This window comes from Emys orbicularis, chromosome 25, assembly GCF_028017835.1.
Source record: "Emys orbicularis isolate rEmyOrb1 chromosome 25, rEmyOrb1.hap1, whole genome shotgun sequence".
NCBI lineage: Eukaryota > Metazoa > Chordata > Testudines > Emydidae > Emys > Emys orbicularis.
The window spans coordinates 12,072,904-12,099,107 of NC_088707.1; the positions used below are offsets into that span (position 1 = coordinate 12,072,904).

General features: G+C 58.3%; 1 protein-coding gene across 1 annotated transcript; it reads left to right on the forward strand.

Moving 5' to 3' along the window:
* The first annotated feature begins 3,726 nt into the window (after nt 1-3,726).
* On the forward strand, nt 3,727-25,650 carry LOC135894639 (alpha-1-inhibitor 3-like). The gene is given in 16 exon segments (XM_065422777.1): nt 3,727-3,843; nt 4,400-4,451; nt 5,056-5,130; nt 6,591-6,767; nt 16,213-16,294; nt 16,542-16,698; nt 17,948-18,022; nt 18,724-18,880; nt 20,643-20,854; nt 21,112-21,327; nt 21,478-21,602; nt 22,541-22,631; nt 23,055-23,123; nt 23,573-23,675; nt 25,239-25,280; nt 25,616-25,650. Coding segments are annotated over 13 exon segments (1,533 nt in total). The 5' UTR covers nt 3,727-3,843; nt 4,400-4,451; nt 5,056-5,130; nt 6,591-6,598.
* The last annotated feature ends 554 nt before the right edge of the window (nt 25,651-26,204 follow it).

Below are 26,204 nucleotides of genomic sequence, written 5' to 3' on the forward strand. Positions count from 1 at the left end.
ACTGCTGCAACACCAGGTCCCAATCATTGGAGTGCTCATTCACAAATGTATGTATCATGGCCCCCAAAGTCCCATTAAACTTCTCCACTAGGCCATTTGTTTGATGGTGGTAAGGGGCGGCAACCAAGTGGTTCACCCCATGAGCTTCCCAAAAATGTTTCATGGTCCCTGCCAGGAAGTCAGTTCCCAAACCTGTAAGGATGTCAGAGGGCCAACTTACCCTGGCAAAAATGTCTGCCAATGCCTGGCTCACGCTTTTAGCTCTGGTGTTGCTTAGAGCTACTGCTTCTGGCCATCGGGTGGCAAAATCCATTAAGGTCAGTATGTACTGCTTTCCTCCGGGTGTCTTCATAGGGAAAGGACCCAGAATATCCACAGCTACATGCTGAAATGGAAACTCAATTATGGGGAAGGCTGGAGAGGGGCCTTGACCTGGACTTGGGGCTTTCCCACCCTCTGGAACACCTCACAAGACCGGACATAGGTAGAAATGTCCTTGCCCATCCCCTCCCAGTGGCCTAAGCTCAAGAGCTTTTCCCTATACTTAGTTGGAACTACCAACTGTCTCTGAGGATGTCAGTCCTCCTTGTGCCCACCAAAAAGGGTCTCCGTTTGTAGGAATCCTCCTTCTATAACAAACCTGGACCCGTTAGAAGAGCTGAGAGGCGGTGGGTCGCTCCGTGCTGCCATCCAAGCTCCCTTGAATCTCTCATCTGCTTCCTGCTCTTCCTGGAACCGCTCCCTTGATGCTGGAGACATTAGTTCCTCGCTGGGTGGTGGACTTGGGCTTGGTCCCACTGGAAGCGATACAGGTGATGGGGTTGTTTCCGTTAACTGTGAACCGCTCTCCACTGGTGCACTAGGTGGTATTTCAGGCTCCGGTTGAGCGTCTTGTGCCGGTTTAGCTGCTGCTGCAGGTGCAGGCTCTGTGGCGCCCTTTGGTGCTGGCTTCTCTGACTCTGATGGGGTTGCAGGCACAGACTCTGTTGCTGACTGCTCTGCCAGTTCCAATCCTTGGGCTGGTTCTGGCTGGGTTCCAGGAACTGGATTTACAACTACTGCCATAGACTCTGGTCTGGAGTCTGGTTCCACCACCTCTGGCTGGGTCCCTGTAGGAGGCTCAGGAATGGAGTTAGGTGTGGAGGCCCGGTTAGCCTGGCTGCAGGTGACCAGGCCCACCCTTTTTGTTAGCTTCATATGGTTGGCTAAGTCTTCTCCCAGCAGCATGGGAATGGGATAATCGTCATAGACTGAAAAAGTCCATATTCCTGACCAGCCCTTCTACTGGACAGGCAACCTGGCTGTAGGCAAGTTAAAAGAGTTGGCCTTAAAGGGTTGCACCATCACTTGGGCCTCGGGGTCGCTGAATTTAGGGTCCACCAGGGATTGGCGGATAGCTGACACCTGTGCGCCAGTGTCTCCCTGGCTGTTTGGAGGGCTCCTCCTTGCGAGGTGGGGCCTTGGGCTGACTCCGATGGTGGGGTGTTGTCTCAGATTGTTCCTTCTGGTACCCCCACCAATTGCTACTAGATTTCTGCTCCTCCGCCCCCTCCACCCATTTGGCTCCGATACCCCCGCCTCAATTACAGTTTTGGGCTTCCCATCTAGGATGTACCTTTCTATTTCCTCAGGAACACCCTCTAAGAACTGCTCCATTTGCATTAGGAGAGACAGATCTTCCAGAGATTTAACATTTACTCCTGATATCCAGGCATCCCAATTTTTTTACAATGCGGTAGGCGTGTCGGGAAAATGCCACATCTGGTTTCCACCTTAGGGCTCTGAATCGCCAACAGGCATGCTCGGGTGTTAGCCCCATTCTAATTCAGGCCTTTCGTTTAAAAAGTTTGTATTCGTTCATGTGGTCTTTAGGCATTTCAGCTGCCACCTCTGCTAAGGGTCCACTGAGTTGTGGCCTCAGCTCCACCATATACTGGTCTATATATATACTGGTGTTGTACCCAAGGCAGGCCCTTTCAAAAATTTTTAAGAAGGCCTCTGTATCATTGGCTACCTTGTATGTGGGGAATTTCTTGGCATGGGGAGCGGTACCTGGAGAAGGACTGTTAGGGTTACCGGTGGGCCCATTTTAGCCCTTTCCAGTTCTAAGCGCTTCAGCTCTAACGCCGCCTCCAAGCGCCTCACCTGCATTTCCGCCTCCATGTGCTTCACCTGTCTCTGCTCCTCCGCTTCCAGTTCCAAGAGCTTTGCCTCTCTTTTGTCCTCTGCTTCCAAGCACATCATCTGTAGGAAGAAATCCCTGTCTTACGCAATCAAAACTCGGTCTGGGTTAAGGGCATCCTTCCAGCTTTGCATCTGGATCTTGGTCGGGGCAGGGCTGACCCTTCCCTCCTGGGAAGTTCCCAGTCCCCCATCCCCTCCCTTCATTTCTGTCATGGAGCTGGATGTCTGGGCTTGATCTGGATCTGTCTTCTCCGTGGCGAGCCGCCTTGGGTAGACTGGTTGCTCTAGGGTTTCCGTGCCCGACCTCAACCTCATGCACAGGGCTGCCCTACTCTAGCATAACTATTTCGTTGCCACGAAGTTAGAAAAAAAAAAAAAGTAAACTGCTTGTTGGACTTCCTGGATTTGCAGGCTAATCCTTTGACGTGCCTGTTCCCCCTCAGGTACCAAAGAAAAGAAAAGAAAACTCCCTGGCTTTCAAACAGCCAAAAGAAAAAATGTGTCCTTTTAAAATCCTGAGGTTTGTGCTTCTGGTTCAAAATGATCCCACCACTCTGCCACCATGTCAAGGCTAAATCCCCACTCTGGCACTCTGAGTGCCGAAGTGGGGCCCGCAAGGATTCTAAAAATTAATACTGGCCACTCCAGGTTTGTATTAAACTCCCAAGGTTGAAGCTTTTCTCTGACCTTGGCTTGGTAAACGCTGCCACCACTCAAATGCAAAACCCCCTTGGACCCAGGAAGGAGCACTTGGGAATTCCTCCCTGTGGGGTACCCTCAAGCCCTTTCACCCCCTCTCCAGGGAAGAGCTGAGAAAGAAAACAAAGGAAATTAGCTGTTACTACTAGCTAATCAAACAACATGCACAAACCTCTTAGGACACCAAAAATCCAACCCTGTTCTTAAAAAAGGCAAATGTTATTAAAAACAAAAAGAAAGAAAATACATCTGGAACTTAGGTTTTTGCTAGCTTTTAAAAGAACAATTCCAAAAATTAAGCATCCAAAGTAGCCTCTTGGGGGTTCAGCTTAAAGGTTACAAGCAAACAAAAGCATCTGGGGTTAGCACAGAGGAGTCCACAAGCCTTAAAAAATAAACAGAAATGATTTTATGATTACTCAGACCTGGCTTAAAGCTGCTAATAGCGTACTCATGGTCCTGCCTTTGCTCTGTTCCCCCCTCTCCGAAGAACAACCACAGACACACAGGGAAGCTTCCTTCCCAATTTTAAAAAGTTCTAGCCTTCCCATTGGCTCTTTTGATTAGGTGCCCTTTTCTTTATCTTCGGGACTTTTTTAACCCTTTACAGCTAACTGGCTGTCTGGGTGTCAATAAAAGGGAGCTACCCTCCCCCTTCAGTTCTCACACCCCATTCTCTCTCTCTATTTTCTTTCTTTTTCTGCTTCTCTCTCCCTTCTTCACCACCCTCTCCCCTCCCACTTCCACTATCCTCCCTCCACTCAGACCCGGGCTCCTCTCTGCCTCAGGCAGGGGTGTTGGTCTGTCTAACGGGGGCGTCTCCCACCTTGCTCTGCAGGGGAGGTGAACTTCACCGTCAGCACCGAGGCTCTGCACACCGAGGAGCTGTGCGGCACAGAGCTGGCCGTGGTGCCGGCCCAGGGGAGAGTGCACACTGTGATAAAGCCCCTGCTGGTCCAGGTCAGTGTCTGGTTGGGGCCTCTGGGCAGAGCAGAGGGAGATCCGGGTCCTGAGTCTCACCCCCTGGGGGCCATGGGCCAAGTCTGGACTTGTGATTGTTCTTTGTCCTGCCACAGAAAATAATGTCCCAGCACCGCGCTGTCTGTGTCCTGGACCCCGACCTGCACTGCCCCGTCACACGGTCCCGTCCCAGCGAGATCATGGAGCTGGTGGGAGAGTCCTGGGGCAGACAGAGATGGGGGTTAGCCCCAAGGGCGGTGGCTGAGTGTGACACACGGGAGGGCTTGAGGGGGTGGAGGGAACTAGCAGAGGGAAGCTCTGCACTGAAGAGGAGGAAGCCGCAAGATCTGCTGGGCTGGGAACAGTCTCCCTGGGGAAGGGACGGGAGCCCCATCGCTGGGGCGCTGAGAGCTGGATTTGCCTGAGCCCCACAGCACGGGCTGTAGGGGATGATCCTGCCCTGGCTAGGGGCACCGGCTGACCCAGCAGGCCCTGTCAGGCTGTGACGTGCATGGTCCCTTCTCCTGACCTTCTGTTTGATGCTCCTTCCCCACAGCCAGGGGGGATCCTGGAGGAGAAGGCGCACAGCTCCCTGCTCTGCCAGGAAGGTAGGATCCCAGCGCCTGTGCGGGGCTCAGTGGCTGTCACTAACATGGGGAGATGCCCGAGCCGTCTCTTGGCTGCGGCACGTCAGTGATGCCTGAGCCGCTGGATGGCGCAGCTAGGGGCACAGGAGCCACCAGGCCAGACCAGGGGGCATCCAGGCCAATGTCCTGCCTGGGACAGGGTCCAGACCCAGCTGCCCGGGGAAGATGCACCCACTTGTGGGCAGTTATGGAAGTGTCTTCCATGGGCCGAAGGCTCGAGCACGTCCGCTCCTGCTCTCGAGTCTCACTGGGGCCCTGTTGCGCCAGCTCCTCTCTCCTGCAGCCTGGCCCCCGTGTGTACGATGGTCCCTGCAGAGCTCGTCACACTGGCTCTCTGGGGCCAGGAGAGGGACGGAGTCCCACAGGCAGGACCCTCTGCTGAGAACCCCCAGCCCTTGTCCTCAAGGGCACGTATGTGCCATGGCAGGGGGAGTTTGGGATTGAGAGAGGGGCTGTGACTGGGCGAGAGTCCCGAACAGTGAGGAATGGAGGGATCTGATTGGCTGGAGATGGCCAGGTTCCGAACAGGCCTTTAATGGTGTGTCTTTGCCTTCGTGTTACACAGCGTCCGAAGAAATCTACTTGCAGCTGCCTGCGAACGTCCTGGCAGGATCCGAACGGGCCCACGTGACTGTGCTGGGTAAGGAATTCCCCTGCCCGCTCCCTGCCAGGGCCCGGTGCCCTTCGCCAGCCAGGCCTTCTGTGGGCCAGCGCTCTGATCAGAGAGGCCGGGGCATCATGGATGGAAAAGACCAATGAGGTCTAGTGGGCATCTGGGGCCAGGGCAAGACTGGTCCCTGCAGTCTGTGCTCCAGGGCCTCATCCCCAGCGAGGGGCAATAGACTCCCGCGGTGATGCCATGAAGCTGTGCCATGGCATTGGCGTCTTGGCTATTCATCACCACGTATTGGATGAATGGACTATAAGGTGGATAGAAACCTGGCTAGATTGTCAGGCTCAACAGGTAGTGATCAACGGCTCGATGTCTAGTTGGCAGCTGGTATCAAGCGGAGTGTCCCAGGGGTCAGTCCTGGGGCCGGTTTTGTTCAACATCTTCATTAATGATCTGGATGATGGGATGGATTGCACCCTTAGCAAGTTTGCAGATGACATTAAGCTGGAGGGAGCGGTAGATACGCTGGAGGGTAGAGATAAGGTCCAGAGTGACCTAGACAAATTGGAGGAGTGGGCCAAAAGAATTCTGATGAGGTTCAACAAGGACCAGTGCAGAGTCCTGCACTAAGGATGGAAGGATCCCATGCACTGCTACAGGCTGGGAACTGACTGGCTAAGTAGCAGTTCTGCAGAAAAGGACCTGGGGATGACAGTGGACGAGAAGCTGGATATGAGTCAGCAGTGTGCCCTTGTTGCCAAGAAGGCTAACGGCACATTGGGCTACATTAGTAGGAGCATTGCCAGGAGATTGAGGGAACTGATTATTCCCCTTTATTCGGCACTGGTGAGGCCACATCTGGAGTATTGCATCCAGTTTTGGGACCCCCAGTACAAAAAGGAGGTGGACAAATAGGAGAGAGTCCAGCAGAGGGCAACGAAAATGATCAGGGGCCTGGGACTCATGACTTACGAGGAGAGGCTGATGGAACTGGGCTTCTTTAGTCTGCAGAAGAGAAGAGTGAGGGGGGATTTGATAGCAGCATTCAACTTTACCTGAAGTGGGGGCGGTTCCAAAGAGGATGGAGCTCAGCTGTTCTCTGTGGTGGCAGATGATGGAACAAGGAGTAATGGTATCAAGTTGCAGTGGGGAAGGTTTAGGTTGGATACTAGGAAACACTATTTCACTAGGAGGGTGGTGAAGCACTGTAATGGGTTACCTAGGAAGGTGGTGGAATCTCCTTCCTTAGAGGTTGATGATTTAGTTGGGGTTGGTCCTGCTTTGAGCAGGGGGTTGGACTAGATGACTTCCTTAGGTCTCTTCCAACCCTAATCTTCTATGATTCTATCTGTGTAAACCACTAGGCCTGAATCAAACTGGGGGCTCTGGGCCCCCGCATGCCAGGGCTCCAGGGACGTGGTGTTAGGGACAGGGCAGCTGTTGTGCAGCCTGGTAATTCTCTGCTCCCCCAACTCCCTTGGTGCCAGGAGACATAATGGGCACGGCTCTGCAGAACATAGACCGTCTGCTGGCCATGCCTGATGGCAATGGAGAACAGAACATGGTCCAGTTCACTCCCAACATCTACATCCAGCAGTACCTGGAGAAGAGCGGGCAGCTGAGCCCGGAGATCAGAGACAAGGCCCAGGGATTCCTCCAGAGCGGTGAGTGTCCTCCTTCCCCTCCACTCCCAGGGCATGGCGGGGCCATGCGAGGGCCCTGTCCATGCCACCTCTGGGGCCCGGGTAGGGTGACCAGATCACAGGGATGAAATATCGGGACGCGGGGGGCGGAGCAAAAAAAATGGCGGCGGAGCAAAAAAAAAAAAAAAAGCAGTTTCGCAGGGGCGCGCGCTGCCCACCCCAGGGCAAAAGGTGGCCCCGATGCAGAGGGGGCTGGGGATAAAGAGGGCATCGGGGGGGACCAAGAGGAAGCGCTGGGAAGCAAAGAAGTCCGGGTGGGTGAGGGCGTATGGCTCCAGCGGGACCCTGGGCAGGGCACAGGCTGGATGGGGCGCAAGGAGGCAGAGCCTGTAGCGGGACCGGGCAGGGACGAAGCTGTCTCTCCCCGGGAAGCGGCTGCAGGAGCCCCCAAACCCGGGGCTGGCCGCAGGGCAGCAGCGGTGCATGGGAGCCGGGGACCCCGGGGGCGGCGCGGCACGGCACGGGCGTGCAGGGGGCCGGGGCTGGCACAGCCGAGCCACAGCGGTGGCCGGTCTCCCGAGGGGCTCCCCGGGGCTCCGGGCTGGGCAACGGGCGGGAGCCGGGGCTTTTCCCAGCCCCGCACAGCCTCCCGCCCCCCAGCCCGCCCTGGGCACATGCAGCACGTCTCACCGCCAGCAGGGAGCCCCGTGCCTCTCCCGGTCAGCTGCGCTCCAGCGGTTCCTTCCCGGCGGGGCGAACCGCTGGAGCGCAGCTGAGCGGGAGAGGTGTGGGGCTCCCCGGCAGCGGCGGGGAAGTTTATGGGTTCAGGGGACCCCGACTGGCCCCTCGCCCCTGTCTGCTGGCCGTCCCGCCTGGGACAAGTCTCGCCCCCGCAGCCCTTCTCCGCCGTGTGTCTCCGGCGGCCCACGCCCCCGGTCCACGCCGCCCACCCGGGCCAGAGCCAGCCCCGGCTGCTGCCTGCACGCAGCCCGGGCCATGCCCAGCTAGCCCCCGGCAGCCGCGGCAACTTTCCCTCCCCCTCCCATGCTCCTGGTAGATGCCCGACCCTCCTCCCTCCATCCCCCCTCCTAACCTCCTCCCTCCATGGAGGGATCCAATGGGGGAAGGAGGGGGCGGAGTCAGGGGGGGGGCGTGAGCGCCAGAGCGGAGGGCAAAACTGCTTTTTTGTCCAGTGTCCTGACCGAACATCGGTCGGGACGCGGGACAAAGAAGGAAATACCGGGACAGTCCCTATAAAATCGGGACGTCTGGTCACCCTAGGCCCGGGTTCCAATCCAGCCCAGATCAGGGCCCTGGCTGACTCTGAGGGTCAGGGAATGAGATCCTTGGCCTTTCCTCTCTGGGGCACCAGTTCCGAGGCCCAGGTCATAAGGACTGTTTGACTTAGGGTTCAGGAAATGGGAAATGAGCCCTTTCCCCTCTAGGGGGCGCTGGTTGGGATCCAGCCCGAGGTCGGGGCACTGGTGGGTTTGCGGGATCAGGGCCCTTGTCATAAACATAAAGATAAAGGTAGCATAAAATCCTTCCTGGGCAGCTGTACTGAATCGCTTTACCTGTAAGAGGTTAAGAAGCTTAATTAACCTAGTTGGCACCTTACCAGAAGGACCAGTGAGGAAAGAAGATACTTTCAAATCTGGGGGAGGGGAGGTTTTGTTTGTGGCTCTTTGTTTTGTTCCCTCTCCGGACGGAGAGAGAGAACAGGCAGGTACAGCAACTCCTGAAAACATACCTGAAATGTTCCATCTAAATTTACAAAAATTGTAAGTGAGGCAAGGAAATGCATTAGGTTATCTTTTGTTTTGGCTTGTGAAATTTACCTATACTACAGAGGTAGTTTCATTCTTCTTCGAGTGATTGCCCATGTGTATTCCACTATAGGTGTGCGTGCTCGCCACGTGCACCAGTGCCGGAAGTTTTTCCCTTAGCAGTATCTGTACTGGGGGAGCACTGCTGCGACCCCTGGAGTGGCGCCGATATATCGCGCCATAAAGGGGGCTGCGTGGTCCCCCCATCCTCCGTTCCTTCTTGCCAGACAACTCCGACAGAGGGGAAGGAGGGCGGGATGTGGAATACACCTGAGCAACACATCTCGAAGAACGCCAGTTACGGAACAGGTAACTGTCCTTTCTTCTTCGAGTGATTGCTCATGTGTATTCCACTATAGGTGACTCCAAGCTATACCTAAAGGAGGTGGGTAGGAGTTTAAGTGTACGTTTTAAGGGTTACCTGTGTGGAGCACCACCCTACCAAACCCGGCGTCATCCCTTGTTTGGGAGACGATCGCATAGTGCAAGGAGAAGGTGTGGACAGAAGACCACGTAGCAGCCCTACAAATGTAACTGTGAAGCTGAGCTAGAGGGGAATCTTCTGTGTTTTAAATCTTTTTATTTACCCCTGTAAAGTTACCTTCCATCCTGATTTTGCAGGTGTGATTCTTTTACTTTTTCTTTATAATAAAGTTCTTCTTCGAGTGATTGTTCATGTCCATTCGAAGCAGGTGTGTGCGCGCCGCGTGCACGCCAGCCGGAAGATTTTACCATAGCAGCGTCCGTAGGGTCGGCTCCGGCGCCCCCTGGAGTGGCGCCTTCATGGCGCTGTATATAGGGGCCAGCCAACCCCCCACCCCCTCAGCTCCTTCTTACCGCCGGTGACGGGTAGCTGGAACTTCTCTTGCTCTTTAGCAATCGTGGCAGTGTTCTATAGTTCTTGTACATAGTTTATTAGTTAGTAGTTAGTGTTAGATAGTTAGGTGTCAGTTGGGGGGGTTTTCCCCAATTTTTCGTCGCCCCGCTGGGGCATGCCCGGGTCCCCAGGGTTCAAACTCTGTCGGGACTGCGGGAAGTTTATGCCGAAAAGTGATCCACACTCTTCGTGCTTGCGGTGCCTCGGGGAGACCCATCAAAGGGACAGGTGTCCTATTTGCAGGGCTTTTCGCCCCAGGACTCTCAAGGATAGAGAGCAGAGACTTAAAGTCCTCCTAATGGAGGCGGCACTGCGGCCGCAATCGGATCCCGGACCTTCAGAGCCGGCACCCAGCACTTCATCCTCGGTGCGCAGTGCCCCGGCACCGGAGATAGGTCGTGAGGCCAAGGCCCCAAGACCCCGGCACCGCAGAGAGTCGGCGCATAAGAAATCGTCTTCGACAAGATGCCGCTCTCCTTTGCCGGTGCCGGCTAAAAAGAACAGGCCGCGGACCAAACAATCTCCCCATGGGGACTCTAAAGGTCGGGCGCAGTCCACGATTGTTACGGGGCAACCCGCGCCGCAGACCCATCCGGCCATCCCGTTGACTCCCGCCCCGGAGAAGGCAAGGTCGAGTCCGGAATGGCATAGATCCCCAGACATTATGGAGGAGGTCCGCCTCCCATCGACGCCTGAGGCATTCGAGGCCGCCTCAGACCTCTTGAACCTTCCGGTGCCGGCATCGCCGCACCGGTGCAGACAACCTCCAGCTGCCGCCGGGCCCCAGTACCACTCTAAGGGTAAACCGGCGATGCGCTCACCGCACTCTCCACGCGGCGCCACGGTAGCGGCACCGGCGCGAGCACCCCAGCCGGCGACTGTGGGTACCGCTCCTCCGATGTCCTCCTATTCAGAGACTTCTGACTCAGAGGCGGACTCCTACCGTTCTAACAGATCGAGGAGCAGATTGTCCTCGCGTAGGAGTGCCCAGCCATACCCGCCACAGTGGCATCAGCAGCAGGAGTGGCAACCACCTCCACAGTGGCCGTTCTGGACGCCATGGGCCTACCATCAGTCGGTGGGTCAGGCGTACGGGCCCTGCTCACGAACCGCTTCCGTCTCCTCAGCGTCTGGGGCACCGCCGCTAATGCCACCGCCACCGGCACCGCCGTCTGACAGGAGTGTGCCACAAGGCATTACGGCACCCCCAGGTCAAACAACGGCACCGACAGGGGCTTTGCTTCCTTCAGCGCAGGCACCGCCCAGCACTCCTTGGCGTTCGGTGGCGACCCCGGTACCGGCCGCGGTGCCGCATCTTGAGCCCGCACCGGCCGCGCAGCCGGAGTACTGTGTGCCGCAGGCCCTTACAGAGGGAGACGTGCTAGATGAAGGGCAGCTATATGGAACATCTTCCTCTTCATCTCCGGATGAGGCAGTAGCGGGAACTTCTGCTGCTCCGGCTTTAGAGGATAATAGACTCCTCCAACAGCTCCTTACTTGAACAGCCCAGAGCCTCTCGATACAGACGGAACAGATCGAGGTGGACACCGATCCGGTAATTGATATCCTGGCCCCGTCAGGCCCATCTAGGGTGGCCCTACCCCTCAAAAACCATTGCGGACACAACCCGCACCTTGTGGCAAACTCCAGCCTCATTGGCCCCTATAGCCAAAAAGACTGAGAGGCGGTATTTTGTCCCAACCAAGGGCTATGAACATCTTTACACGCACCCCCCGCCGGACTCCCTGGTGGTGGATGCGGCCAACCAGAGGGAGCGACAACGTTTTCAGGGATCCACTCCTAAAAATAGAGAGGCTAAAAAGTTGGACCTCTTCGGACGTAAGGTCTATTCAACGGGGGGCCTACAGTTGTGTATTGCCAATCAGCAGGCCATAGTGAGCCGGTATGGACACAACACGTGCTCGGCTTTGTCTAGGTTTACGGACCTCCTCCCGCAGGATTCACAAACCGAGTTCTCGGCCCTTGTCGAGGAGGGCAGATTAATTACTCGAGCTTCCCTTCAGGCAGCCTTGGACGCAGCCGATTCGGCCTCACGCACTTTGGCTACTGGTCTCGTCATGAGGCGCGGAGCCTGGCTTCAAGTTTCCGGCCTTCCTCATGAAGTCCAACAGACTATACAGGACTTATTTTTGAAGGGCCCACGCTTTTCTCAGAAAAGACGGACAAACGGCTCCATAGCCTAAAGGACTCGCGGACCACCCTCCGTTCTTTAGGCCTACACACCCCTGTTACTCAGCGTAGGCAGTTTCGGCCGCCACAGGCCCCGCGTCCATATCAACCTCAAAATCGAGGTGATGCCGTGCGCAGAAGACCGCGGACTGGCAGGAGGAGGCAACAACAGCAGCCCTTCGGACAGTCTTCTGCCCAACCAAGGCCTCCGCAGGGGCCTAGACCACCATTTTGAGGGTTCGGTCGAGGACGGCCTACCGGACAGATCTCTGGATCCTCCCAACCTTACCTTTTCATCACGTCTGTCCCCCTTCTATCGTGCATGGGCCCGGATCACGTCAGACGCTTGGGTGCTTCGCACGGTAGAGGAGGGATATTCTATCCAGTTTTCCTCCCTCCCGCCCCACCAGCCCCCCTCCCCGTCCCTCTTCAGGGACCCCTCTCACGAGCAACTTCTCCTTCAAGAAGTTCAGTCCCTCCTTACAGCAGGGGCAGTGGAGGAGGTGCCTCGAGAACTACGGGGCAAGGGCTTCTATTCTCGATATTTCCTAATACCGAAAGTAAAAGGGGGCCTCAGACCTATTCTGGACTTGCGGCGTCTCAACAAGTTTGTCAAGAAGCTCAAGTTCCGCATGGTCTCCCTGTCCTCCATCATTCCTTCCCTGGATCCAGGAGACTGGTATGCCGCCCTCGACTTAAAGGATGCATACTTCCATATCGCGATAATCCCTCGCCACAGGCGTTACCTCAGGTTTCTCGTCGTCAACGTTCATCTACAGTTCACGGTCCTACCCTTCGGTCTATCAGCAGCCCCAAGGGTCTTCACGAAGTGCATGGCAGTCGTGGCAACCTTCCTCCGCAGGCAAGGGATCCAGGTATTCCCTTACCTGGACGATTGGCTCATCAAGGGCAGGACCAAGGCACTCGTGGAGGCTCAGGTGGTCTTCATCAGGCACACCTTCAGCTCCCTCGGCCTCTTACTCAACGAGGCCAAGTCCACTCTTTCTCCAACACAAAGAATCGAATTCATAGGAGCACTTCTGGACTCGACACAAGCCAGAGCATATCTCCCAGAGGCCAGATTCCGAACTTTGTCCAACATCATTCTCGGCCTCCAAAGTTACCCTACCACCACAGTAAGAAGCTGCCTCAAATTACTAGGGCACATGGCAGCATGTACCTATGTCATCAGACACGCCAGGCTCAGACTGCGCCCTCTCCAATCTTGGTTGGCAAGGGTTTATCGGCCAGTCAGGGACTCCCTAGACTCAGTGGTGACGTTACCCCGTCCGGTGTTGGACTCCCTCCAAGGGTGGCTCGACCCACGGGTGGTCTGCACGGGGGTCCCTTTCCTCGAACCAGAGCCCTCCCTGACCTTGGTAACGGACGCGTCAGATCAGGGATGGGATGCACATCTGGGCCACCTCCGTACCCAAGGTCTTTGGTTCATCGCACATCAATGTCAGGGAATTGCGAGCGGTACGCCTCGCATGCATGGCATTCAAGTCCCAGCTCGCGGGCAAGTGCGTTTCTGTCCTCACAGACAATACTCCAACGATGTTTTATATCAACAAACAGGGTGGTGCTCGCTCCTCTCCCCTTTGCCAGGAGGCCCAAGCATTATGGGACTTTTGCTTACAGAACGTAATTCACCTGACTGGCCGATAAACCCTTGTCATCAGACACGCCAGGCTCAGACTGCGCCCTCTCCAATCTTGGTTGGCAAGGGTTTATCGGCCAGTCAGGGACTCCCTAGACTCAGTGGTGACGTTACCCCGTCCGGTGTTGGACTCCCTCCAAGGGTGGCTCGACCCACGGGTGGTCTGCACGGGGGTCCCTTTCCTCGAACCAGAGCCCTCCCTGACCTTGGTAACGGACGCGTCAGATCAGGGATGGGATGCACATCTGGGCCACCTCCGTACCCAAGGTCTTTGGTTCATCGCACATCAATGTCAGGGAATTGCGAGCGGTACGCCTCGCATGCATGGCATTCAAGTCCCAGCTCGCGGGCAAGTGCGTTTCTGTCCTCACAGACAATACTCCAACGATGTTTTATATCAACAAACAGGGTGGTGCTCGCTCCTCTCCCCTTTGCCAGGAGGCCCAAGCATTATGGGACTTTTGCTTACAGAACGTAATTCACCTGATAGCATCCTACCTCCCCGGCACGCACAACGCGCTCGTGGACACTCTCAGCCACTCATTCCAGGGTCACGAGTGGTCTATCCGCTGGGATGTAGTTCTCTCAATTTTCCGACTCTGGGGTCATCCCCGGGTGGACTTGTTTGCTTCCAACGAGAACAGGAAGTGTCGTCAATTCTGCTCCCTCATGGGACGCAGTCAGGGATCCCTATCAGACGCGTTTCTCCTCTCTTGGGCAGACGGGCTTCTTTACGCCTTCCCCCTGATTCCCTTGATTCACAAGGTGATCCTCAAGGCCCGCAGAGATCACGCTTGACTCATCCTCATAGCTCCTGCGTGGCCACGCCAGCATTGGTACGCGTCTCTCCTACACATGTCTACGAGGGTTCCACTCAGGTTGCCCCTACTACCGGACTTGATCACGCAGGATCGCGGTCACCTCCTTCACCCGAACCTGGAGTCGCTCCACCTCACAGCTTGGATGCTCCATGGCTAAACCCACTGGAGTTACAATGCTCCCATCAGGTCAGACAGGTCCTGTTGGGCAACAGGAAGCCGTCGACAAGGTCTACATATTTGGCCAAGTGGAAGCGCTTCTCCGTCTGGGTTACACAGCACGGTCAGGGCCCCTTGCTCGCCCCGATACCTCTCATCTTGGACTATTTGCTACATCTGAGACACCTGGGACTAACTCTCTCATCGATTCGAGTCCACCTTGCTGCAATCTCCGCATTCCACCCTGGAGAGGGGGGGACCTCAGTGTTTGCAAACCCATTTGTTGGACGGTTCCTTAAGGGTCTTGACAGATTGTTCCCACATATCCGTCAACCTGTCCCTGCTTGGGACCTCAATTTGGTCCTGTCTGTCCTCACGGGGGCCCCATTCGAGCCGCTGGCTTCATGCTCGCTGTTATACCTCTCATATAAGGTCACGTTCTTGGTGGCTATCACATCAGCATGGAGGATATCGGAACTCAGAGCTCTGACATCCGAGCCTCCATACACCGTCTTCCACAAGGACAAGGTCCAGCTCAGGCCGCATCCTGCATTCCTACCTAAGGTGGTTTCCCCGTTTCACATGGGTCAAGACATTTTTCTCCCTGTGTTTTATCCCAAACCGCACTCCTCGGCTAAGGAGCGCAGACTGCATTCTCTGGATGTTCGCAGGGCTCTCGCGTTCTATATAGAAAGGACGAGACCCTTCAGGAAGTCGACCCAACTTTTCGTCGCTGTGGCCGACAGTAGGAAGGGGCTCCCGGTCACGTCACAGAGGATCTCGGCTTGGATCAGAACCTGCATCCAGGAGTGCTACAGTCGGGCCAATGTATCAGCCCCGTCTATCACGGCCCACTCCACAAGAGCGCAGGCCTCTTCAGCTGCGTTCCTGGCCCACATCCCAACACAGGAAATTTGCAGAGCGGCCACCTGGTCCTCAATCCACACCTTTACGGCTCACTACGCCATTACGCACCAAGCCAGGGAGGATGCTGCATTTGGCTGCGCAGTCTTCCAGTCTGCAGTGACCTCCGACCCCACCACCTAGACTTGGGCTTGTGAGTCACCTGCTTGGAATGGACATGAACAATCACTCGAAGAAGAAGAAACGGTTACTCACCTTCTCGTAACGGTTGTTCTTCGAGATGTGTTGTTCATGTCCATTCCAATACCCACCCTCCTACCCCTCTGTCGGAGTATCAGCAAGAAGGAACTGAGGGGGTGGGGGGTCGGCTGGCCCCTATATACAGCGCCATGAAGGCGCCACTCCAGGGGGCGCCGGAGCCGACCCTACGGACGCTGCTATGGTAAAATCTTCCGGCTGGCGTGCACGCGGCGCGCGCACACCTGCTTGGAATGGACATGAACAACACATCTCGAAGAACAACCGTTACGAGAAGGTGAGTAACCGTTTCTTCTTCTTTTAAGAACCGGATTGATTTTCAGGGTCCTAAAGATAAAGGGTTTGGTCTGTACTCACATTGCTAACCAATTGGTTCCTATATTATTCTCAAGCCTCCCCAGGAAAGGGGGTGAAGGGGCTTTTGGGGATATTTGTGGGGGATAGGGACTACAAGTGACCCTTTCCTGAATTTTTGTGTAAATCACTTGGTGGTGGCAGCAATACTGTCCAAGGACAAGGAAAGGAATTTGTGCCTTGAGGAAGTTTTTAACATAAGCTGGTAGAATATAAGCTTAGGGGATCTTTAATGCGGGTCCCTACATCTGTACCCCAGAGTACAGAGTAGGGGAACCCTGACAGCCCTATTCAGCCTTAACCCTGTTCCCCTATACAAACTGACCCCTGGAATCTCTGAGTCTTAGCACTGTGGGGGAGGGGAGGGCTAGCGGGCCCCACGGGGTGCAGGCTGGGGCTGGATTCGAGCCCCTGGGGGTAAGCAGATCCAGGACTCGCTGTCTCTCTCCTGTCCCCACAGGCTACCAGTGCGAGCTGCTCTATAAACACAACGATGGCTCTTACAGCGCCTCTGGGGAGAGCAACGCCAAGGGCAACACCTGGTGAGGGGCTGCACGGCACGGGCAAGTCAGGGCTCTTACCCCCAGCCCCACTGCTATTCCAGTCCTGCTCCCCACACAGCTCTGCCCGTCGTACTCACAAATTCCATTGTTCCCATCCTGGGCGCCCCTGACAGCTCTGCTCACCCCCCCCCAATGCTGACCCCCAGCCCCGTCCCCCATGCACCTCCCTCCTGGCCCACAGCATCTCCTGCAGAGTGTCCCTCTCACGGGGTCTCTCCCCACCCAGACTGACGGCCTTCGTTCTCAAGTCCTTTGGCCAGGCCAGACCCTACATCTCCATCGACGAGAAGCACCTAGAGGACGCCCTAAGGTGGCTGCAGCGCCGCCAGCAGAAGACCGGCTGCTTCCGCAGTGTGGGGAAGCTGTTGAACCACACCCTGCAGGTGGGAGGCTGGGGGGATGGGCTGATGGGATCGGGGAGGAGGGGACAAGCTGGGGAAGGGGTGGGGGCCCCTCATGGCAGCTGGTTGTTGTGACCCATTTCGGGTTGGGGGATTTCCCTGGGTTTTTAGCAACATCTGAATGGCTGGAACGTCCGGGGCAGCGGGTTATTGCACCGAACAAGGGAGCAGCCCTGGACCAGCCCCCCTGCCTCCTGCACAGCCCGGTCTCCCTGCGGGCACTGAGCAGACCCCGGGCTCATTGCCTGGCACGGAGAGCCTGAGGGGCAGGGCCTAGCCCAGCCTTGAAGTCATGGGACTCCCACAACTCCCCATGCAGCAGAAGGCTGGTCAGAAGGGCTGCCGCAGTGCATCATGGGAGATGTAGTCCGAAGGAGCCAAAGTCCATGGGGGAACGGGGGCATGAGGCCGGTGCAGCTGAATGTTGAACCGGTTCACAGTGGAAGGTTTTGGTTCAGGTTGCCAACCTGAGAGGCTGCGATTTGGGCCCCGTCAACCCACAGCAGAATTTTGCGTTTCCATTTTCCCAATGGAAATCAAAACGTTTCAGCAAAAGTAACGTTTTCCCATAATGTTTTGGTTTTGTGGAAACTGCATCGTCTGTTGAGAAATCATTTCAGCAGGAAATTCCCACCCAGCTTGTGTCACAGCCCAATTCCTGCCACTGCCCTGGCGTTTGCAGGGAGCTGGGACTCTACGAGAGGGGTCGGGGCTGTACCCGGCCATTTGGGAGCTAGAAGGAGACAAATCTTAGGCAAAGTCCAGATTCCCGCACGGGGGGACTATTTAATGAGCAGGAACTCGCCCAGTGAGGGGCGAATCCCTCAGCCTCTGCAGAAACGCCCCCTGGTCTTCACAGGAAATCTGGCAAATGTCAGTTCAAACCAACTTCCCAGCCTCTGGTTCCCAGGGCGCTCAGATAGGATTTTATACTGAAATTTTATACAGCCTTGACAATGGAGCAGCTACCGCCTCTCCCTATAACAAAGCTGTGGAACTCACTGCCACAGTGTGGCCTCCCTGGCTGCTATGACTTGGGGCAGCTGCTTGGGACCAAGATTGGCCTGACAGGTCCCAGCAGGAGGCAGGACTCAAACCCAGCCACTCGGAGCACTGGAGCCGGGTCTTCTCAAGCCCAATGGGCCTGTCCTGGGCAGCAGCTCACCTGCTCCTTGCAACAAGGCCCCGCAGCTCGGTCTGAGCCAGCTCCCGGTGTCTCCATCCCCCTCAGGGTGGCGTGGTGGACGAGCTCTCTCTCTCGGCTTACATCACGGTGGTGCTGCTGGAGCTGGGGCAGCCACTCACGGTGAGGCCAAGCCCGGCTGTCCCAGGGGAGGGGCCGGCAGTCGGGGGGGAATTGGAGATTGTTGGTGACAGTGAGGGGAGAGTTAGTGCCAGGGAAGGGTTTGGGGTGAGCAAGGGGAGCTGTGGGGGGTTGGTACTAGGGAGGGATTTGGGGTTCTGTTGGGGGCGGTGGGGAGAGGGGTTGGTACTGGGAGGCAGGTCAGGGAGATATTGGGATGGGGATAGTGGGGTCAGGGCACCAGAAAGATTCAGTGGCTCGGCCTTTTTCTGGGTCTGGCTCTGGGGGGGATCTGGGCGAGGCTTGGGTGGGCTGTTTATAAATGGGCCAAGGGCACGGGTAGTGGTTGGGGGGGTGGATGGGTCGGGGAAGGTGACAGCTGCCTCCCTGGTGAAACATTGTTAAGGCTGCATATGGTGGTTGCCTGGGGATGCGCCCAGGCACGGGGCGTCACCTCTGGCCGGCTCAGCCTGACGGGGAGTCTGTTCGGTGTCTAGCGCTCGGGGGATGGGTCTGGCAAGGCTTGTGGGGCGCAGGCTGTGGGTGGCGGTGGGGGGATGGGTCGGGGGAGGTGACGACAGGCTGGCGGGAGGGGATATTAGGGCCCCATGGGGTGGTTGCCGGGGGACACACCCAGGCGCAGGGTGTCTCCTCTGCCCGTCTCAGCCTGACGGGGAGTCTGTTCGGTGTCTCCCCTGTCCCAGGACCCCATGGTGACCAGGGCCCTCCAGTGCCTCCGGGAGTCGAGCACCAGCGACCTCTACACGCAGGCACTGCTGGCCTACGCCTTCGGGCTGGCGGGGAGCACTGAGCTGCAGGACGCCCTTCTGCAGAGCCTGGCCCAGCACAGCGTCAGCGCCGGTACCGGCAGCACCTCGCTCTAGTGCTCTCCTCACTTCTGGCCTCTGGACACAGGGCAGGGCCAGCTGCCCCCCATGGCCCTGCCCACCCAGGGGCCCCCTGCCCCGGAGCCTCCTCAGCCTGGAAGGGGAGCTGGGTCTCCGTGGCCCAGTCAGTCCGTGGTCTCTGCTGAGGCTGCCAGCGAGGGGCCGACGCGCTGGGCTCTGGTCGTGGGGACATTTCTCCCCTCAGAGCTGGAGTGAGATCGTCCCGCCATTTCATAGAATATCAGGGTTGGAAGGGACCTCAAGAGGTCATCTAGTCCAACCCTCAGGGCCCAGCGCACGGAGCGAAGGGGGATGAGGCTGGGTCGCTGCCAGCCTGGGGGGATCAGAGCTGGGAACCTAGAGGGGCAAAGCCCTATGTCCCAACCCAGCTCTCTAAAGCGCCCGGGGCCAGGAGCATAACGGGGTCTCATGGGCTCAGAGCCCATGGGGCAGGGCCTTGTGTAGGCAGCTCCCAAGGGGAACGGGCCATAACCGAGCCCTGGGGAGATGCCGCAGGATCCCAGCCCCCATCCTGTATTGGGGACATCCCAGCTGGGGAGTCCCTGCCCAAGGCTTCTCGGCTTGGCCCTGCTAATACTGGGAGGGGAACAGGCTGTATTGGGCTTGCGGCCAGCTAGGCCCTGCCGTCTCTGGGAGAGGGGGTTGTACAGGGAAGCAGGTCTCTGGGTGCCCCCTTGTCTACACCGTGTGCCCCCCATGGACCCCTGGGAGGCTGCCCGTCCCTCAGCTCCAGTTCCCCTAGCCTTTCCCTGCACAGATGCCCTTGGGTTTGTGCCACTCCCAGCCCAACCCCCACAGAGAGGAGCCGCCTGCATGGTCCGGGCGGCTCTGTCCTGTCTCGGCTCAGGTGAAAAGTCCCTTCTCTCCAAGCCCCGGCGCGGCGGCTGCAGCTGGTCTGTGCCCACAAGTTGTGTGAGTCGCCTCCTGCCCTGCTCCGAGGTGGGTAAGGAGTGCTGGGTGCAGAAGTGCTGGCCCCTGCCCTAGGTGGGTAAAACAGCCTTCGGGTTACAGGACCCATCTGCGAGGTCCCAAAGACCTTGTGGAGGGGGGTGAGACCCCAGTGTCAGTTCCAAACCCTGTCCGACAGCTGGGTCCTGCTCCCCTCCTGCCCCCAGCCCTGGGGGACCCCGCACTCCCTCAGGGCCTCTCTGCCCCCCTCTAGCAGTGGCAGCACTAGGCACAAGCAGATTGAACAATTGTTTAGGGCCCCAAGCAGCTCATGGGGCCTCCAGTTTGGTATTGCCCCCAAAACCCGTTCAACTAATGTAATGTGGCCTGTTTACGAGAGTGTCAGTGTGGGGGAGTTGAGATATTTTTTGGTTTGTGAATCTAATGCAGTTAATATTTGTAATGGGCTTGTTGGGGGCGGGGGGAATATTCCTGGTTAGGGCCCCATTCGGCTAACAGCACCTCTGTCCCCGAGCGGCCGCGCCCCAGAGGCTTAGGGGTGGCCTGCAGCCAGTGACCCACCTGGACTTGACTTTTAGCTCAGACAGCAGAGGCTCAGGGGGTTCGAGTCAGAGGTCCAGGATTCAGTCCCAGCTGTGTTCTGTGAATCAGCTACCGTGTCCTGCCCCAGAGGTGGCTGCATTCAGTGGGGAGCAGGAGTCCCTCTGGCCTGGGAAGCCCCTGGGGCCCCTTTGGAAAGCAAACAGGTGACCCACTGTGTTGTAACTGCAGCCATGGGGCTGCCCTTCCCTTGGCCCCTCTCCTAGGGGGACAGCTGCACTGGCAGAGGAAGGTGAAGGCCCTGCCCAGCCCCTATTGGAACCAGGCCCCGTCGGCGGAGGTGGAGATGACGGCTTATGTGCTCCTGGCCTATCTCGCCCTGCCCAACGTGTCTGCTGCCGACATGGCGACCGCCACCCAGATCGTCCGCTGGCTCAGCAAGCAGCAGAACCTCTACGGGGACTTCGCCTCGACGCAGGTAACACCCCTGCCCTCTGGGCAAACCAGCACTGGGGGCCTGGTGGAGCAAGAGTCCCCCCGGGGGCAGCATCTCCACAGCTGACCTGGGGCCCTTCCTGGCAGAGGGAGTCCTGGGTGCAGAGTCCCCTGCCCTCAGGGGCTGGGAGCCGGGGTGCCAGTGTCAGCGCCCCGGCGGGTCCCGATCCTGCTGCAGTGAGTCTGAGCCGGGCTCCTCTCCCCAGAGCGTGACAGCAGCTCGGTGATTCTCCTCCCCAGGACATGGTGGTGGCCCTGCAGGCCCAGGCCAAATACGCGGCCCTGACGTACAGCGCGAGCATGGCTGTGTCGGTGACAGTGAGCTCCCAGGCCGGGGCCCGGCAGCAATTCCACGTGGAGAACGCCAACCGGCTGGTGCTGCAGCGAGCGGCCCTGCAGGAGATCCCCGGGCAGTACACGGTGCGGGCCAGCGGCAAGGGCTGTGTCTTTGTGCAGGTGAGTGCAGGAGCCCCTGAGGACCAGCCGGCCCAGCGGTGACTGGCTGTGCCCTTGCCCTGCCCCACGGCGCCTGGCTCTGGACCCAGGCTCTGATCTGCAGTGGCGGAGGCAGCAGGCTCTGCCCCAACCCTCTTGCTTTTCTCCCAGCTGACTCTGCGCTACAATGTGCCGCCCCCAAAGAGTGCCATGACCTTTGACCTGCGGGTGGAGACGGAGCCGAAGGAGTGCACCGAGAGCGCCAGATCCCACTTCAGCCTCGTGCTGCATGCCCGGTACGAGCCCCAGCCCCCCACCCCTGCTGGGTCCGAGCGCCCGGGGGCAGGGGCAGGCCCCAGGCAGCGGGGAAATGGCCGGGGCAGAGCCGCCCCACTGCAGGGCCAGGGTGGGGCAGGAATCGATCACCGGGGGAGCCATCCCCCCACAGGGCTCGGGGCAGAGGCAGGGGCCCCTTGGAATGTGCCAGGGACTAAAGGGCTGGTCCCGGGGCTGATCTAATGGACAGTCGTCTCCCAAGGAGCTCCTGGGGCCGGGGCCACTTGCCTGGGGAGCTCAGGGCTGTCCGGGGCCTAGCGCAGGGTTACCATATTTGAACATTCAAAAAAGAGGACACTACACGGGGTAGGGGGTATTTGCTCGCGCCCCCCGCCCCCGTCCCAACTCCACCCCTTCCCCGCCCCTTTCCTGCCCCCATTCCAACCCCTTCCCCCAAGTCCCCTCCCCAACTCTGCCCCCTCCCTGCCCCATTGGACTCCTTCCCCAAATCCCTGCCCCGGCCCTGCCTCCTCCCCTGAGCACGCCACATTCCCGCTCCTCCCCCTGCCTTCCAGCCGCACGAAACAGCTGTTTCGCAGTGCAAGCGCTGGGAGCTAGGGGGAAAAAGCGGGCACTCTCTCAAGTGATCAACATTCACTTTCTTTCTTGAATGATCAACTCTTTCTTGGGGAAAAAATAATAATGGCAAAATCCCGGATGTTTTTAGATATTTAAAAATTCCTCACGGATGGCGATTTAAGAACCAAAAAGCAAGACATGTCCGGGAAAATATGGACGTATGGTAACCCTAGGCTTGTGGGGCTCACAGCCCAGAGCAGGCAGAGGACATTAGAGACGCCTGCAGGGCCGAGAAGACGGGAGGCCTCCCCTCCCCCTCCATCCCCCTGGGTCTGTATCCAGGGCAAACCCCGAGCTCAGCGCACGGCTCCTGTCGCAGGTACAGCGGGGAGCGCCCAGCCTCCAACATGGCCATCATCGAGGCCAAGCTGCCGTCCGGCTACACCCCCGTCAAGAGCTCCCTGCGGCAGGTGAGCTTCCCAGGGAGGAGAACAGGCCGGGCCAGTCACACAGCATGAAACCAGGGGCTGATCCATGGGGGAGAGCCCAGACCTCCAGGAGAGCACAGATTGCAGCTCTGACCCCCAGGGGGAGCTCCCCCTGCAGAGCCCTGCCCCCTGCCGTGGGGCACTGTGCAGCCCTGGGTCTCCCATCCAGTCACTGAGCAGGTCCGGACCCTGCTTAGCTCTCCCTACGACACAACGCCCATGTCTAGACTCCCGCCCCTCCCCCAGCAGACACCCAGTGCTCAGGTGTGACTGGCATGGGGGGTGGCAGCCAGGCCCCTCGGCCACGGGGGCGTTTGGTGCCCCATGTTCCAGCCCCAGCAGAGCAGTGACTCCGGCCCCAGCCCCTCTGTTCCTGGCTCAGCCGTTTCCTCCCTCTGCTCCTAGCTGGAGAAGCAGCGTTTGGTGAAGAGGCTGGAGGTGCAGAACGACCAGGTGATGCTCTATCTGGACCAGGTGAGTGCGGGCGGCTCGGGGCTCCGGGGGCCTGGTGTGAATGGGGAGGGCGTGTCCTGCCCTGGCTCCACCCCCATTACGGTTGCTCTCGTGGGCTCTGTGTCACACGCACGGCATGGGGTTACTGAAATCTCCCCTGGTTCCAAGTGACCCGTTTCCAGAAAGGACGGGGAGATGGGACCAGACTCAGCCAAACCCCAGCGAGGGCTGTGAACGGAGCGACGGGGAGCTCAGGGTTGGGGGGCTGGAGCTGGGCCCTGAATGTGATGAAACGGGGTCACATTTTGCAGGGGGGTGGAACAGGGATTCAGGGGTAGCATTTTCTCACTGCTCCAGGCTGCAGGGGCAGAAGGAAGCGACTGGGTCAGTGCAAGCCTCGGGGAGGAGGGGGTTCAAGCTGCCAGTGCAGACGTTCAGCCCAGGCGCTCGCTCTGTCGCTCTCTCGGTAGCTGACAAAGGAGGCGGCGAGTTTCACCTTCTCCCTGGAGCAGGATTTCCCGGTGAAGAATCTCAGAGCAGCCCCAGTGAGACTGTATGATTACTACGAGACGGGTGAGTCCCGCCCAGGACCCGCCCCCATTACAGCTACTCTAGGCTCTGTGTCACAGTCAGTGGCTGGGTGGGCATGTCCTGCGCTGGCTCCGCCCCCATTACAGCTGTTCTCGTGGGCTCTGTGTCACGCTCAGGGCGTGGGGTCACTGAAATCTCCCGAGGTGCCAAGTGCCCCATTTCCATAAATCCCACTCAGGTCAGAGCCTTCCCAGGTTCGATCTGTGGGGTCGCTCACTGCAAGGGACACGGGAGCTGGGTGCTTGTCAGGCTACTGGGGATGGTGCGGCTGGTGTAACTGGGGCCGTCCCAGCGGGAGCTGGGGAGTCCCACCCCTTCAGGGCCCCCCACGTTTCCCCTGCCATCCAGCTCCTCAGACGCCCCCAGAACCCTTTGTGCTGGGCCAGGAGGTGGCAGGACGGTTTCCATGAGCGTTTTGAGGGGCGACTCAGTGGTGATTGCTGGGCCCGTCTGACTTAGTTGGAGATAGGGGATGGGAGAGAGCGCACAGCCCCTCTCAGATAGCTGGGGGTGACCTCCCACTCCCTTCTAGGGCTCAGACCTACAGCAGTGATCCCCTGGGACTGGGGTGTCACGGACTCACAGATTGTGCCCACTCTTGGCCCCAGGGAGTCCATGGGGGGGTGCCCCTTTCAGTGAGACAGCCCTTCTCGGGGGTCCACTCTCTCTCGGGGTTAGGCCCCTCCACCTCCTAGAGCCGCACCTCTCTGAGCCTTAGCACACCTGTTTCTCGTTGTGGGCCCCTTTGGGGAGTCCACTCACTCTGGACATCTGGGGCCTCCACCCCCCAAAGGGGTTGATGCAACCCTGTTCTACCTAGACCGTAGTGACTCTCAGCCAGCGTAAAACAGGAGGGTTTATTGAGCGTTGAACACAGCACAGGAAACTCTCAGGGCCTCAGGCCTGGTCTCCCTCAGCACAGCACATCCCAGTCTCCCCTGCATCCAGGTGGGCTCTGCCTGCTCCCCCTCTCCAGCCCCGAGTCCCCCTGATTCCCAGCCAGGCCTCTGATATCACTGGCCCCAAACCCTGCCTCTGTCCATTTTCTTCTCTCCAGGTAAACAGGGTCGTAAACAGGGTCTCCTGGGCCTCCTCTTCTTTCTTCTGTCCTCTGGCCCCCTCTGGCTGGAACTGGCTGGTCAGGTCACCGGGTCCTCTCTTCACAGCCCATTTTCCTCCCACTGGCCAGAACTGGCTGTGACTCCTGAGCTGAGCCTCCGGGTCACCAGGTCACCAGTCGCTGGGGTCTCCATTCTCCCCGCCAGTGTCTGAGGTCCCAAGTTCCCTCGCTGGTCCTCTGTAACCACAAACTCTCTCTCCCATCACCTCGTTAAACCCGTAACACCTAGAGAAACTGAGTCCCACCCCCTCTGCACGCCAACCATAGGAAAACCAAGCGAATCCCCCCATAGGAAACAAGGAAAACAAGAAACTCCACCACGTCGTCACATGGGGTAACAGACTCTGCCTGTGTGGGATTGGGGGAGGGGTTCTCATCCCCCCACTGGGTCTCTCCTCCATTCCTTACATCCCTTGCTGTTACAGGTGAACACACAGAGGCTGAGTACAGCGCCCCCTGCGGCTCAGGTAGGTGTGATGCACCCACACACAACTCCAGTCCCTACAACTTTATGGGTGGGGGAGTCCATGGGCTGGAGAGGTCTGTGTGTGTTGTAGATGGCAAAGGAGGGGGAGATGGGAGCATGGAACCCACCAGGACCATGTGTGTGGGGGGAGAGACATCTTGGGGGAAGGGTCTATGTGGGGCACAAGGGAATCTGTCTTGAGGGCGGGGGGTGACTCTGAGGGGAGAGTCTTATCAGGTTGGGAGAGTTCTGGGGGGCCATGTCCACAGGTGTCTGCCGGGTGTGTGGGGGGGTGATTTTGATCCCATCTCAGGGGATGTTTGTGTTTGTTTAAAGCCCCTGATGCTGACACGATGGAAAATTCCCGCTGAAGCCCCCGCCCCTGCTGGGCAGCCCCCTCCCCTTCCGTCCCGAGAGCGCCGCGCTGGCAGCCGACACCCCAGGATCGGGGGGGCACGGACAGGCCTCATCTCAGCTGCTGCTCTTCCCCGTTCCAGCTGCACTATCCCCCGTAGCACCTTCTTCAGCCAACGCCTCCCTGTTCGCTCTGCAAACATCCCACCTGTTCTCCCATCTCTCAGCCTCCAGACCGGTCCGCATGATCCCAGCTGTCTGTCACATACGGGGACCAGTGGCTGCAGTGGGGACGCCTGGGGTTTGCTGCCCGCCCTGCCTGGAGTGGCAGGTTCAGTGTAAAACAAAATACAAAGCCCCCCCATGTCTTTGTGAGGCTGTTTTTTCGCTTTGTGCCTGCCCTGCTGCTGCTCCTCACACGGCTCCTGTGCATCCTTAGAGTAGCCAGATTCTGGGACCGTGGCTCTGTCCCCTTCCCCAGCCCTTAGGTCATTGCTGTGGGGTTTTGCTTTAACCCTGGGTTGTGCAGCATCAGCGTCCGCTCCCCGGGTTCCAGCCCTGCCTCGCAGAG